Source organism: Sphaerodactylus townsendi, linkage group LG03 (assembly GCF_021028975.2).
Source record: "Sphaerodactylus townsendi isolate TG3544 linkage group LG03, MPM_Stown_v2.3, whole genome shotgun sequence".
NCBI classification, from domain to species: domain Eukaryota; kingdom Metazoa; phylum Chordata; class Lepidosauria; order Squamata; family Sphaerodactylidae; genus Sphaerodactylus; species Sphaerodactylus townsendi.
In genome coordinates, this window is record NC_059427.1 from 82,636,111 (window position 1) to 82,652,109 (window position 15,999).

The 15,999-nt window shown below is 41.3% G+C and overlaps 1 protein-coding gene across 4 annotated transcripts in view; it reads right to left on the reverse strand.

Moving 5' to 3' along the window:
• Positions 1 to 14,703, reverse strand: part of RUFY1 (RUN and FYVE domain containing 1) — a 34,568-nt gene extending 19,865 nt beyond the window's left edge. Inside the window, exons 1-6 of one of the 4 annotated variants that reach the window (XM_048490157.1) lie at positions 14,125 to 14,703; positions 7,728 to 7,898; positions 6,726 to 6,843; positions 2,152 to 2,253; positions 1,831 to 1,954; positions 434 to 495 (exon numbers count right to left, since the gene is read on the reverse strand). In XM_048490157.1, the coding sequence (XP_048346114.1) occupies positions 434 to 495; positions 1,831 to 1,954; positions 2,152 to 2,253; positions 6,726 to 6,843; positions 7,728 to 7,898; positions 14,125 to 14,395 (848 nt within the window). In that variant the 5' untranslated portion in view covers positions 14,396 to 14,703. Of the gene's footprint in view, positions 1 to 433; positions 496 to 1,830; positions 1,955 to 2,151; positions 2,254 to 6,725; positions 6,844 to 7,727; positions 7,902 to 9,024; positions 9,095 to 14,124 lie in introns of those variants that run through there. The other 3 variants (XM_048490156.1, XM_048490159.1, XM_048490158.1) reach the window with 3 other exon arrangements.
• Between the last annotated feature and the right edge of the window lie 1,296 nt (positions 14,704 to 15,999).

Genomic DNA, 15,999 nt, shown 5'->3' on the forward strand with positions numbered 1-15,999 from the left:
TTTAATCAATACACTACATACATTATGAAACTATATATGCCCTTCCCTTACATGGAACACATGTGGTCTCAACAAGATGAGAACCAGATATACAAAGACAAGGAATGGCACATTCAGAGCCAATAAAACTGATCCAGTACCATGAAAGTTAAACTGAGGAAGTAAGTCAGTTAAATTGAGGAAGTTTGATTCTTGAAGTGCTGGGGAAACAGTGGAAATCTGGCAGTCAAAACTAGTACATACATACTCCACACACACACACACACACACACACACATGATTGACTTTTTACTCCTTTTTTTTTACCAAGATCCATTTTGGATTTAATTTTCCCCTTGCCAAGAGGAATCATCCAAGCCTAATAGTGCTAACTTTACATTTCAAAGGTTTTCTACTGAACAATCATTAAAAATGGAAGATAAACTATACATACTGTTTGCCATCATCAGTGTTTTGTGTATCCTTAAGGTACAGGGAGAAATCAATCACTGCAACCTGAAAAGATCAAATTAAACTTACTACTACTTCTTTAATTCAATCAAGTTAATAACACTGTAGTTAGAACCCTGACACAATTAGCTGTGTGTTACTTTTTTTACATTCAATTCATGTTAATAAAATTCAACTCTAGGCAGCAGATTAGATTGTCACAGTAAATTCTTTAGCTTGAGAGTCTAGATGGTTCACTCCCAAAGCCAGTCATTGATCTGCAAAATCCACAGCAGTGAAGACCATTAAGCCCATAAATTGGGACAGAACAAAGAAGGCAATTTTTCACACATTCAGTGCTCGCCTAAAGGATAGTCAGGAAACCCAGTGGTTGAATTCAACCAAGAGCCATAATATTCAACCAGCCACAGAAAGGAATTGGAACAACATCTGCCCACAAGGCCAATGGAACAACATGCTCCTATTTCTGGGAGGACATTATTCCAGGTTTTTTTTTTCAACACAGAAAGCTTGTCACATGGAGAAAGCTTTGAACAAAGATCACCAAGGAGCTTTCTCCATGAGGTAAAATGTTCTATCAGTCTTTGTAGTAGTAGAAGCTTTCTTGCTCCGGTGGAAATTCACCTTTAGCCAAACAGATCTGTAGAACTGGTTCTGGAGGGTTTTCCGGGCTGTGTGGCTGTGGTCTGGTGGATTTTGTTCCTAACGTTTCGCCTGCATCTGTGGCTGGCATCTTCAGAGGTGTATCACAGAGAAAAGTCTGTTACACACTGTGTCTAAGTGAGAAGGGAAAGTTTAGTGTGGTATATTGTCCATGTCCTAGGGTGGGGAACCAATCATTAAGTGTTTGGGTGGAACTTGCTATGCAAAGGTGTGGTTGAGTGCATTGTATTGCCGGTGGGGTTATCAGTCCATTTTTTAAGTACTGGGAGTGATGAAGAAGAGACATTAAAAATTAGCAAAGCCTGGCTCCCAGGACTTAAAAAATGACAATATACCACACTAAACTTTCCCTTCTCACTTAGACACAGTGTGTAACAGACTTTTCTCTGTGATACACCTCTGGAGATGCCAGCCACAGATGCAGGCGAAACGTTAGGAACAAAATCTACCAGACCACGGCCACACAGCCTGGAAAACCCACCAGAACCAGTTGAATCTGGCCGTGAATGCCTTTGAAGATCTGTAGAAGTCACAGCAGCACTCATGAAATGCTGCATGTTCTAAAATATAACATATTACTATTTGCCATAGTGTAAATATAAGATATTTGGATCAGCAACTGAGTACAACAGGACTGTATATATCTTAAGCAACATTATTTTGGCTTAACTGGAATGCAAATTAGAAGCATTATTTAATTTAAGGGGTGATTGTCACCTGGGAATCCAAGTCTTCTCCTTTTAAACAGAGGTTTGCATCAATGACATTTAGCCCCACCAGAAGACCTACAATCACTGCTCCTTCTTCTTCCATCATCAAGGCATCAGGCTCATAAAATTCACTAAGGAAAAAAGTGTAACAAGTAAATCTTCTGTGCTTCAACACCTACCATGGCAGAAAATTCATGTAAGAATTGTTTATTAAAGACTGTTTCCAAGTCAATACTCCCATGCATTATTCAGAAACATTTACTTTAAATCCTTTCCATTCTGTATAATGAACGATGTCCTTCTGAAATAAAACATAAATTAAAAATACCTTAACAGATTCTTGTGGTCCAAGAGAACTTTTAGGTAGTCTGCTAGTTTCTTTTGCATGACGGCAAGATAAAGCCAAGCTCTGCCTCTTCCTATTGGAGTCCTACAAAAACACCAGACAACATCAATCACACTAGTCACACAGCACATTACATCTGACAATTTAGCATACAGCACCCTTTTTAGAAACACAGAAAGAAAAATTACATATTTAGGCCTTTAATTTTTTTTGCAATGCCTCACAGTTAACTGAAAAACTTAAATACAGTATAATTAGGCTTGTATTGTAATTAGCTTGCCAGGTTTACCACTAACCCTGCCAGTTCTCTGCTGCTCTGCCCTCTCACAGCAAAGAAAATGGGACAGGGGAAATGATGTGGACACAGCTATGTTCTTTTCAGTCATCATATCTGTGACACACTAGGAAATTTCCAAATCTCTATAGTCTTTACCATGGAGAATTCCTAAAATGTCACATGATGCTTCCCTTCTCCATCCCCTGCATCTCAAAACCTCACTGATTGCCAGGCATGGACTATTACAACTGAGAGATATTTGTTACATGTTCTGTAAGGGATATATAATTTCGGGCAGGGAAAGCACAGGTGCAATATGTAGACAGTCCATACCTGAGTTCAGTGGGACCTTCAGCCTAGTATCCAGCTTCAGAAACAGAGACTTAAAGAGCAGGATTGCTTGCTATCATTCATAAAATTTCAGATTAGGTATTTTATTCTTTATTACATTTCTAGCCCCACCCTTTTAAATATTTCCTAACAGTGCAAACCTATGCAGAGTTACTCCAGCCTAAATCCACTGAAGTCAGTGGACTTACCTGGGCCCATTCAGAAATAGCTGCCCTATCATAGAATGCTTGGTTTAGAGTAACTGGCAGCTACTTTGTAGACCAGGGGTCCCCAAACTATGGCCCGGGGGCCAAATGTGGCCCCCTGAAGGCATTTATCTGGCCTGCCAGGCATGGCAGCGATGGCTCCATTCATGTGCAGTGGGGGCTCGAGGGAGAGGAGGAACTGGCCCCAAAGGCCGTTGATTGCAGTTACATGATGGCACCCCCAAATCTCCATGCATTTTCTGACCCAGAGTTAGAAACCTTACATGTGGCAACGCCTGCTCCGCCCTTCCCACTCAGCTACTCCATGTGTTGCTCTCAGGCTTTCTGTTCCGCCTCACTCCCATTGGCATCAGCCAGGCTGGCGAATCACTCGCTGGCTGCTAGGGAGGAAAGAACCCAGGAAGATACCTGATCCTGGGTTAGATGGAATGCTTCATTGGGAAAGTTCTGCTTTTTTTTACAGGGGAAGGTATTCCACAGCCTCCCGACAATATTTGGAGCCCACCCTGTACTTGACATACTTTGGTCACTGTTCTAAAAATAGACCATGACAGAAAGGCTGAAAGGTGAAATCAAACATTTTACAATCATTTGTGCATAGGAATTTGTTCATAGTTTTTTTTAGTCCGGCCCTCCAACAGTCTGAGGGACAGTGAACTGGCCCCCTGTTTAAAAAGTTTGGGGACCCCTGTTGTAGACTGTTGCTTCTTCCCATGGTAGCCATTTTGTGGTGCATCATTACATTACCTCAAAATTTCAAAAGCAGTGGCGTATCTGCCTAGGGACAGGGGGTACCCTATGTCCTCGGGTGCCCCCATTTGGTCACATGGGGGGACAACATTTCAGGGTCGTTGGTGTGTTTTTTGAATTTTTTAGTGTTTTTTCATGTTTTGGCCTGCAAGGGACGCATTTTTAAAGCTAGCAGCACCAAAATTTCAGGGTGCCATCCAGAGACTGTCCAGATGATACCACCCTTTGGGGGGGGTCCACCCTGAACCACCCTGAAAGTCTGGTGCCTCTATCTTCAAAAATGTGCAGCCTGCCTACACAACTCAAAAATTCCACATTGGCTACAATGGAGCAAAGTCACTGCAAAACAAAGAATCGTGGGCAAATTTCTCGGGGTTCCTGTCAGGGGTATATTTTTAAAGATAGTGACACCAAAATTTCAGGGTATCATTGGGTAACTATTCTTATGATGCCACCCAAGTTTGGTGAAGTTAGGTTCAGGAGGACCAAAGTTATGGTCCCTCAAATGGGTAGCCCCCATCTCCTGTGAGCTCTCATTGAAAACAATGGGGATGGGGGCACCCCCTTTGGGGGCCATAACTTTGCTTCCCCTGAACCAAACATCACAAAACTCGGGTAGTATCATCAGAGCAGTCCTGAAGGATGATGCCCTGAAATCTTGGTGCCGCTAGCTTTAAAAATGCGCTCCCTACAGGCTGAAAAACATCAAAAATACCCCCCCCCCATACCTTGCATTTGTTTATGTTTGGGCAGGACATAATCGGACAATTTTTCTCCAAATGTGCCCAAATTTCAGCCAAATCTGATATTTGTTTCATCTGAATCTCCAACCCTCGAAAGTGATGCTGTTTCAGCTTCACTTTCAATTTTGTTTCAACCGGGGACCCCAGATTCTCCCTTTAAGGCAGATTTAAAAGAAGAATCTGAGCTCCCTAGTTTAAACACCATTGAAAGTGATGCTGTTTGGGGGTGGATTCCACTGGAGGTGTTTTGTGAGAGATGATGCTGACATTTGTTTGGTAAATGTTTTGCTGGGGGTAATTTATGAGAGATTTACATGCTTAATACCCAGTTGCACTGGCTTGGAGTTGTTTCTCAAGCTAACAACCTACCTCATAGGGTTTTTGTGATTAGGACATTAGGAAACGAGTTGGTGGGAGAGAGCCATGTATGTTTTGCTGGGAGTGGGAGGTGTTTTGTGAGCTGGTGCAAAAAAATCATTGTTTGGTCATGGTGGGGGAGGGTGGCTGCCCATACGCCGGGGGGGGGGGGGGCACTCAGGTTTTGTCCACAGGCTCCAGTTTGCCTAGGTACGCCTCTGTTCAAAAGTGCTCTCAGACTCAACCTTTGCTTATCACATACCTCCTAGCTGTACCGAGACCCATTTTTGATGCTGACAGATGGATCACGTCATAAATTGAACAAAAGGTCTCATAATCCACTGATAACTGAAGATTTTAAAATTCAGAATACTACAATATATGGTTATTTATAGAGTATACTGAATACCTTAACAGCTTTTTAGGATAAGCTTATCGCCTAACAAAAATTGTTCACATTGTGGCAAAAGTATACTGCAATTTACACACAACTTACGACAATGCCACTATGAGCTCAATTTTGGAAATAAGCTGTGAATTTTATTACGGTTATTTTATTAAATTTATTTATTGCAAGATGAGCCACCACAAAACCTTCACTGATTTGCAAAGATAAGCAGGCAGACAGGATATATCTACTCTGGAAGGATATGGCTGATAAAAAAGGAAACAACAAAGGAAAAAAGGAATTATACTGAAATATGGTGTACACCTATGCTATGAGCCAGTGTGATATAGCAGTTAAGAGCAGGTGGATTCTAATCTGGAGAACTGAGTTTGCTTCCCCAGTCTTCCGCATGAGCAGCAGAGTCTGATTTGGTGAATCAGATTTGTTTCCCCATTGCTACACATTCCTGCTGAGTGACCTTGGTCTAGTCACAGTTCTTCAGTCCCACCTACAAAGTGTGTGTTGTGGGGAGAGGAAGGAGAAAGGACTTTGTAAGCTGCCTTGTATCTCCTCACAGAAGAGAAAGGGGAGGGATATATATCCAAACTTTTATTCTATACAAAAATTAGAATTTTGTACTATATAATACTTGGATTGCAGTGCAACAAGGAAACCTTATATTTGGAGTTTTATGAAAGTGTGTCTACCATACAATAGTTGGGCAGCCCAATCCAGAGGGGAAGGGGCAAATCCTCCTTTGGAGAAATGCCCATTCTGCTGGCGCTAGGGTCAGATGCGCTGGCAGAGGGGCAACTTACCTAGGTGGCCAGGCACCATGTGGCTCCATGATGCCTGACCTGGAAGTTGCTCTTGTGCCCAGGCCCTCCAGGACAAATCACTGTGCTGGAATGGTTGAGGGCGTTACCGACCTTAGTTGGCCTCCACTGCCTGATGGTCCCTGTGTGCTGGGAGAGTTTTGAGGAGAGTTTTTTCTTTTACTTTTTTGGGCTTCCTGCACCATGGGAAAGCCCTTTGGAGCGGGCAGGGTGGCATCAGAGTGGCACCGTCCCTGCTTGTTTGCCAGCTCTAGATTGCACTGTAAATGTAATAATTATTTTTTTAAATTTTATTTTAAATTATTGTAAATTTATTTCTCAACCTACTAAACCTCACGTCTCATTTTGTTTCATGTTATGAACACCACTTGACAATCCCCTTGTGATAAATAAATGGAGAATGCTTTTTATTAGATACAACCACGCAGAATGGAACCTTCATGTATCACAGGTAACCAAATCTTAGGTTAGAAGGGCCTACTGTCCTCATGTCCAGCTTGAATACTTTCCACTAGCACCTGACTATTTTTTGTTGATAAAGTAATTTTTATGTATCCAACAAATAACCTACAAAACATCACATAGGTATGGAAATAACATAAGGTCTTGGTATCCTGTTCCTTTCAACAATTTTTCTCTCCAACTTACTTCAATTCTGGCAGATTTCTGACACTTGTTGCTAAATCTGATGCTTCTGGACAAAGTTTCTCCACCAGTTCCAAAGGTCCAAAGAATGACTTGTGCTGCCCAATAAAACTTTTCTTAGCTAGGGTTAAAAAACCCCCAGAAAATAAGGGAAAAGACAAGGGAATATTTCTTAATGTTAGTTCACTGAATAAAAGCAAATTATTTACTCTGTTCACTAGGCATTTTCATCTCTTTCACACAAGTAAAATTTATTTTGCAATATTATCATAAAACCTACTATGGCTAGAATGATTATTTAGTTTAGAAATAGCGTGATTTCATTATCTGCCCAGTAATACCAGTGCCTATATTCACATGAGTAGGAAGACAGCTGTATCACATGTAGCAAAGACATAATCACATGTGATAATGGCACAATGCTGTTCAACTGTTTCATTTCTGTCCCACAGGATTACAGAACTAGATTCACACAAACAGAAGATCCACTGACAAATATATTAACCAGTTTTACTTTAGCTTCTCTTTCTTCAGCAAGGAAAACGAGAACACATCAAACACATAATCTGGCTATAGGCCTCATAATGAATATAACTTACGGGCAGAAAAATATTGGCTGAACATTAGGAGAAAAATGTTCATAGTTCAGCAATGGAATTGACTGCCTAGGTAGGAGATGAGCTCCCCCTCACTGGCAGTCTTCCTGCAGAGGCTGGACAAACACTTGTCTGGTATGCTATAGGATGATCATGTATTGAGCAGGGGGTTGGACTAGATAGCCAGTATGGCCCTTTCTGACCTTATGATTCTATCACCTCTGTAATGTCCCTTAACTATGTTCTTATGGAATGGTTATTGAAACAAGGTACCAATGAATTAATAGACATACTTAAGCACATCTTCAGTAGGAAGCAGAAATTACTGTGAACATTTTAATATTTGAAATTACATCCAGGAAAAAAAACTACTGGTTTTATAGGCAGAAGAAGAAACTCAAGAACTCACCTCTAAGCCCATGTTTGAGGCAATGCTCCATGACCACAAAAAACTGTTGCAGAGGAGGGAAGTCTGAATCTAAAGTCCTGCCCAAACTTAGAGCTGACTGGATTAAGACTTTAATGCTTAGTTTCATCATGTTCATGAGATTTGAACGTTCTTCCATAGTATGGTATTTGGCTGCTAAACATATTGAGAAACCCACAAAAGAAAGAAAAAAGTAGATTTGTAAGGTTTATTCTTAAGCTAACAACAGGTAACTTATTTTTCAATCTACTAAACTGCATAGCTAACAAAGTTTTAAAAAATGTGTTATACTTCGAACAATGTCTGAATTTAAAAAAAAATAGCAGTATTGCAGAAAAAACAAGCTATTAAATATTAACTGTTTTGTATTAATAAAATTATTCATGTATTATTACTGTTATCACAGCAGGTGTATACAAAGTTATACATTATATATGTATATGTGTACATGTATGTGTACACACACACAAGGTAATTTGTTTCTCAACCTACAAAACTCCACAGCTAACAGTTTTTTAAAAAAGTGTTATGCTTTGAACAATGTCTGAATTTTTTAAAAATTCACAGTATCACAGAAAAACCAAGCTATTAAATATTAACTATTTTTGTAATAATGAAATTATTAATGTATTATTACTGTTATCACAGCAGGTGTATACAAAGTTATACAGTATATATATATGTGCGTACTTGTTTGGTACACTTGGTTTGGTACACTGAGTATGTATATGAATGGGGCATCAGCAGAACTCAGAACTATCAGAGCTTCAGTTTATAAAACACTCTTTAAAAATGCAAGGTAATTTCCACCTGAGATTAAATACCAGTCCCCAGCTCGCCACAAATATATGCAGAACAATTTAGGACAAAGACAAAAGCAAAAAAAGCCTGCTAATCAGCCTCAAGGAAAACATCCAAATCTTTGCAAGAGGCATATCCACTGCAATCCACATTTTGCAAGCCAAGGCAGCCAGTTTAAGATCCAAAGGAGACAAGCCTAAAGAGGAGAGGTACCCTAAGGACACCCTAAGGGAGGGGAGGCATGATTAACTGTAGACTGGAAGAAATAGAGTAATTGCTTTCCTTAGGGATTGTCTTCCTTTCTGGCAGCCTGCTGTTCTCAGTGGTATTACACACTGTCTAGCTCATGCAAACACATACGTATACTTTGTTTGCTCAACGCTCCCCCCAAAGCCGGATCCCCAGGGAAGCTCATCTTTCCCCCACTCTGGCACCCGAGCCCTAAACATCCCCCCCCTTTTCCCCATTGGTTTCTCACCTTCACCTGCGTTACCAGAGCAACACTTCCCTCCCACTCTGACTTCAAAGAGAACCTTCTCATTGGACAAAGGTACTCCAGTCGCTGACGTACAGCGCGCAAACCAATCGAATCACCTGATACACAAACTCCAAAATACCCGGATTGGTCGCAGTCGATAATCTGACCTCTCCTACTTCTAATATTTAGGAAAAGCCTTTAAATTTCACCCCGACCTCCATTCCAATTAGCGCGCGGGAAGAAAAGGCTGGTATTAAAAAGTCTCGTGTTGTAAATATAGAGAGGAAGGTCGACAGAGTAGCGCGGCGCCATATTTTTTTCGGGAGCAGATTCTCGAGGCGGAGGCTGGCTTCTCATGTCTTTTGTCGTGAAAACCTTACCTTTCTCTTCCTTTCATTTCTGCAATCCTAAATATGGTTACTAGGCAACTACCTGTGCGTGAACTATTCAGGGTTGCGCTGTAAATCGTCATTGGGACTTTTCTGGTTTATATCTCAGATTCTAGGACACACTTTACTTTCTCCTGCCCTTCTTTGAATAGCCTTCAGCGTGATTCCACTGAAACCGCGAGCACATTTTCCGGTAAACGTGTTGAGCACCAAAATTTGGTGATAATCTTTGAAGCAAGAGCTGTTCGTGGGTTAATGGGCGGCTGACTCCTCACAATGCAATCGAGCCTTTTCCTGCTAGCACTAATCTATAGATTTCAAAGTGACCTACCTCACATGGTAGTTGTAAGGATTACAGGATACAATTACGAACCCTACATATTAAGCACAAAGGCTGTAACGATTTGCTGTGCTACTATTTCAGATGAAGTTTATTAATTGGGACTATTCTCTAAATAAGGTCATTCACTGCCTACTCCATATTGTTTAATAGCTCCCATGGCTTTAATAGTTGCAGAGCATGCAGACATTCCACAGGTAGTGCTTTGCTATTTCATTTCCAGTGGGGTGTGTGTGTGTGATATAGCGGGATGCTGTGACACTAACTACATGAGGCCTGCCAAAAACGGGGGAGGGGGAAGGAGAACACACATCCAATAATGCATCCTCATAATTCCTCCACTAAATAGGATTAAACCTTGGCTGGTCTTATATAATCAGCAAAGGCCTATTTTGGCTGACAATCTAAAGTATATCCATCCAACTAAAATGGTTATCTGGAAGAGCTGAAGAGGAATTTTTACCATTTTTAAACTGCACAAATCAGAAGAGAAACTAACCTGTATTTTTAAGTGACATGAATGTCATAAGAACATAAGAACTAGCCTGCTGGATCAGACCAGAGTCCATCTAGTCCAGCATTCTGCTACTCGCAGTGGCCCACCAGGTGCCTTTGGGAGCTCACATGCAGGATGTGAAAGCAATGGCCTGCTGCTGCTGCTGCTGCTCCTGAGCACCTGGTCTGCTAAGGCATTTACAATCTGAGATCAAGGAGGATCAAGATTGGTAGCCATAGATTGACTTCTCCTCCATAAATCTGTCCAAACCCTTTTTAAAGCTATCCAGGTTAGTGGCCATCACCACCTCCTGTGGCAGCATATTCCAAACACCAATCACACGTTGCGTGAAGAAGTGTTTCCTTTTATTAGTCCTAATTCTTCCCCCCAGTATTTTCAATGAATGCCCCCTGGTTCTAGTATTGTGTCACCTTTTAAAATCTTTCTGTTCTACCACCCAGTTACAATTTATTTCTACCTAGTTTCCTGATTATCAGTAGTGTTCAGTTCTGACAATGTCACTAGAATTTGGATGACAAATTATAGCTACTGATGGGCTATAGCCATTTTATTAAAGTGTTTCCAAACAGTTCTGTGCGTTGTAAGGACCTGAAGAGTCTACTTATGCAATAGACTTGGTCCCTTATTTTGATATGGCTGATCTGGGCACCTGGATTAATGCCAGAGTAACATCAAGACTAGACTACTCCAATGCACTATACAATGGTCCCCCCTCAAAGCCTATTTGGAAACCAGCTGGAACAGAATACCACAGCTCAGCTATTAGGAGCTACATAGGTCATGCGTATTACTCCCATCCTCCCATCCTGCAAACACTTCATGGACATCACTAGCTGCCTATCAGTTACTGGGCTTAATTTAAGATATTCATTATCCCATACAAAGTCCTTCATGTGTTCTCATTATCTGCGAGACTGCCTGTCTCCCTATGCTCTGCCACAACAACTTCACTTATCAGAGCAGGGTCTTCTGCAGGTGCCAATCTGCAAATGGGCAAAATCAACAACTGTCCACACATATGACTTCTCCATTGTGGCCCAAATTTTGTGGAATGTTTGCCTGAGAAAGTCATGAAGGCTCCCACTATCGTGGCTTTCTGCAAACTATGCAAAATTGAACAATTCTAGAGGGCTTGTCTACTTAGAAGACAAGAAGAGGAAGAATTTGGATTTATATCCCCCCCTTTCTCTCCTGTAGGAGACTCAAAGGGGCCTACTATCTCCTTGCCCTTCCCCCCTCACAACAAACACCCTGTGAGGTAGGTGGGGCTGAGAGCTCCGAGAAGCTGTGACTAGCCCAAGGTCACCCAGCTGGCGTGTGTGGGAGTATACAGGCTAATCTGTATTCCCCAGATAAGCCTCCACAGCTCAGGCAGCAGAGCGGGGAATCAAACCTGGCTCCTCCAAATTAGATACACAAGCTCTTAACCTCCTACGCCACTGCTGCTCCTTAGGCAATAGACTTGGGATATTGAGGCAGGTTACCTATAAGATGGTCTATTCCCATATAAACCTGCCTGCTTACTAAGATCATCTAAGAAGCTATCTCTATCGCATCTGTACATCTGTTGGGGAGTTGGGTGGTACCCAGTCTTGTGTCCTATGGCAGTCCTATGTGCTCCTTCTTTGCTTTCCTTCCATCATCAGGTGAAGATGTTTTTCTTTTGAACAGCTTGTGATATTAAGATTTTAGCAAGCAGCATTTTAGGTTTTATGCGTGTATTTGAGTTTTTATGGTATGATTGCATTGTATTGCGTTTTATTGCTATTGTTTTTATTGTTATTGTGTTATTTATTTTATTGCATTTTGTAAGCCGCCTTGAATATGGCTATAGAAAGGCGCCATATAAATATTTTAAATAAATAAAATAATATAAAAATTAATAAGGGCTGTGGTCTATATTGTTGTATATACCTTCTTGTAACCAGGATTTTTGCTTTAGAAATGGCCATATATGCTGGCATGAACTCATAGTGGCAAAAAGGTAGGAACTGCATAGAGCAGTTCCACCACGGGGGTTGGAGGAGCATCCCTGTCAGCTTGCTGGTCATAGTGCAGCAATCCACTTAGGATGTTGGTTGGCTGTGCTGTTTCTGGCTGTGGCACAGCTTGCTCCTCCCTGAATTGCACTATAAATCTACAATCTGATGTATGCTTACTTTGGAGCAAGTCTACAGGACACAGTGGGATGTATTTTAGAATAAACATACTACACATGGACAAGAAGACAAATAACTGGGTTCTAGATCAAATCAAGCCTGAACTCTCTCTAGCAGCTTAAATGACCAAACTGAGGTTATTGTACTTTGGTCACATTATGTGAAGACAAGATTCACTGGAAAAGGCAATAATGCAAGGAACAGTTGAAGGCAGCAGGGAAAGAGGAAGACCTCTATCAAGAAAACCATAGCCCCAAGTCCGCAAGATCTGAGCAAGGTTAATCATAGGATGTTTTGGATGTCACTAATTCATAGGGTTGCCGTGAGGCAGCTAAAAGCAACGTGACAGAATGTAGCGCGCACGCGCGCACACAAAGTCTTATTTGCACAGTGACACATTTTTAAAAGCCTGACACCATATTTCCCCATCTGCTGGTGTGCTACTTCAGTGTTAAATCAGAAATGTGTGAAGTAGTACATACAAAAAGAAGGTATATTGTTTGGAGTGCAGTGCAAGATTTTTCCAAGGGGAACATGTTGGCCACACTGATTCCAGATTACTCCTGATGTCTCTTTTGCAGAACTGGATATGCTGAAATCAGTGTGGATCATGTCCTGACAAAGACCATGTACCGACATGTGCAAGGCAAGCTTTTCTGTTCTTGTATGTCTGCTGAGCTTAATTAGGCTGTCTCTGATTATGGAATACTAGGCTAATTGAGTTGGCCTTAGCCAGAGCAACACTTTTTCATAACAATCCTTGTTTTTGATACAGAAGAAGCTTTTCAAATAATTAGGCTTGATCCCCCTTCCCCAGGTTATTTAACTAGGTAAGGGGCCAGGCCAGGGTATTACTATGAAAGCTTAAAGCAAATTTATTGGAAAAGGAGAAATATTGCATTCCACCTCTCCTCTTGTGTCTATCATAGCGTTCAAGGAGTTCATTTTTTAAAATAAAAAAATCTCAAGATTTTTTGCTTCTGGTTCCCACTAAAGAACTATAATACTATGTATAGTCACATAACTGACATGGCCTTATTTAGAATTTCAAAATGTTTTCTTAAAGACATTTGGGGACCAATCCTAGACAGGTCTACTCAGAAGCAAGACTCATTTTATTTAATGGACTTAATCCAAAGAAATTGTTCTTAGATCTGGTTGTCCAGATTCAGAATTTTCAATGTTATGCCAAATTTCTACAAAGATTTTTGGTATGTTAATCTCATTGTCAGATTAGTTGCCAACCATAACAATCCTCATTTCGTACCAGTGCATAGCTTTCCAGGATAAGTTAGTAATAACCAAAACAAGTCCAAGATACATTACATAATTCTTGGGGCCAGTTTGAATTTGGGTTCAGTACACCTTAGCTTGTGACTTTACTTTCAAGGCCAATATGCAGTTCTGGACCTTGAGAAGAAGAACAAATCTGAGCATCTGCGGAATATCATTTCTCTAGCACTGGATACCCATAACCAATCCTCACAGTGTGGAGTTCAGTGCCTGGGCCTCTTACTCAAGCAAAATGTATGCTATTCAGGTAGCACTGAACCCTCATGGACTCGAGAAAGTAACCATATACTCATACTCATTAAAGAATTTTCTTTTCAGATGTGCCAAGTCTCTTTGGCCACAAAAAAAGCTACTTGCTCTTTATAATATAATAACACAGTACAAGCAAAAACATAACCATACTTAGTTTGGCTGTGCTGTCATTGCTGACTGGTTTGGGTATGAGTCCTACCAAGGCTGCAGACTTCAGAGCATTTCCATAGCTCACTGCTAAGTTTTCGGATGCCTTCCTGGCAAATGAGACGATAGGAGCAGGCCAGGGCGAGTCTTCGGCCGTTCTCTCCTTGCCATCGCTTCTCAGCTCAGACGTGCTGGGGATCTGGCTACTATCAATAACTTCAAAGTCCTCCTTCTGTTCCGCAGGAGATACTTTGCAATTCTCCCCTTCAGCCATCTTTGACGTGTCATATGACACCAGTCATGAGCAATCGCTTTAAGACGCCAACTTCCTCTTTCGCTGTCCTCCGCAACTTACGGCTCGAGAGAGTTTCCTTTGAATAAGTGTACAAATCGTGCCTTTCCCCCTTTTAAAAGAACTCTGCACTTTTAAAAGTTCTTTACAGTTATCTGTTTATTCTTCTGTAAAATAGTATCACTTGATTTCACTTGCAGTAATCCCCATTAACTTTGGAATCAACTAAGTTAGTCTATCCTAGCAAACTGAAGCACATGTCCAGGGGCACCTGAAAGACTAACGACTTTGTCTTGAATGAGGACTGGAGGGACGTGGGCGGGGTGGGATAAAAGACTCGCACTTCGAGTCTCAAACCAGTTTGAAATACACAGGAAGATGATGAGCTGACTGAGAAACACGAGCCTTCCCTGCCATCTAGTGGGATGATTGGGAACATAGCACAGTTTGTGAAAATATCTTTTATAAGAAAACTGTAGCAAGGGTAGTGGATTTCACAATAAAATATTAAAATGACTCTATATGGGGTGAGGCTATTGACATGCTTGGTGCCAATCTAGAACTAGTCAATGCTGCTCTGAACCATGAGAGTCAGTGTCTTTCAGCTATAGTGTCTTCTTTGGAAACCAGAGCTAAAGATCAAGGTTTCAGTGTAACTCACTATATCAGTTGATGCAGTACAAACACACGCATGCCACTGTACTAATCTCATTAATCTAGATCCTATCATGCACCAAGCTTCAGAAATTCAGTGAGGTACTGTTTGGACTGTCTGTCCGTCCGTCCGTCCGTCCATCCATATGCCCACCTTTGTCCTGACCAACTCAAGACTCCAAGGCTGGTAAACAACAATACCAGAGATTAGGACCAGGAGTAATGGGTTCAAGGTTAAGGAAAAGAGATTCCACCTAAACATCAGGAAAAACTTCATGACAGTAAGGGCTGTTCGACTGTTGAATGCATTACCTCAGCGGGTGGTGGAGTCTCCTTCTTTGGAGATTTTTAAACAGAGCCTGGATGGCCATCAGTTGCAGTGCTTTGATTATGTGTTCCTGCATTGCAAGGGGTTAGACTTGATAGATCTTGTGGTCTCTTCAAACTGTATACAGCCACACAAGACAAAATATGACTATAAAACAAATCAAAATATTTAAACCTGCAATCTGAAAACACTTTATGCAAAGACATGCTTTGTCTGTACTCAGACTGCCCCTAAAGGTCTCTTTGGTCAGACTATGAGAAGATAAGAGTCACTGGAAAATATAATAATGCAAGGAAAAGTCGAAGGCAGCAGGAAAAGAAGAAGATCCAACATGGGATTGATTGACCATCAAGGAAGCCATGGCCCTCAGCTTTGCAAGACATGAACAAGGCTGTTAATGATAGGACATTTTGCAGGTTATTGATTCATAGGGTCACCATGAGTCAGAAGTGACTTGGTGGCACTTAGCAGACACACAGCCTTGCCAGAAAGCCAAGAAGATAGTATCCCATGCATCTCTTCTAAAAGGCTGTTTCACAATCACTAAGAAAGCCTAAGCTTGGGCCATTGCACAACATGCCCTACACCAAGAGTCCCCAACACT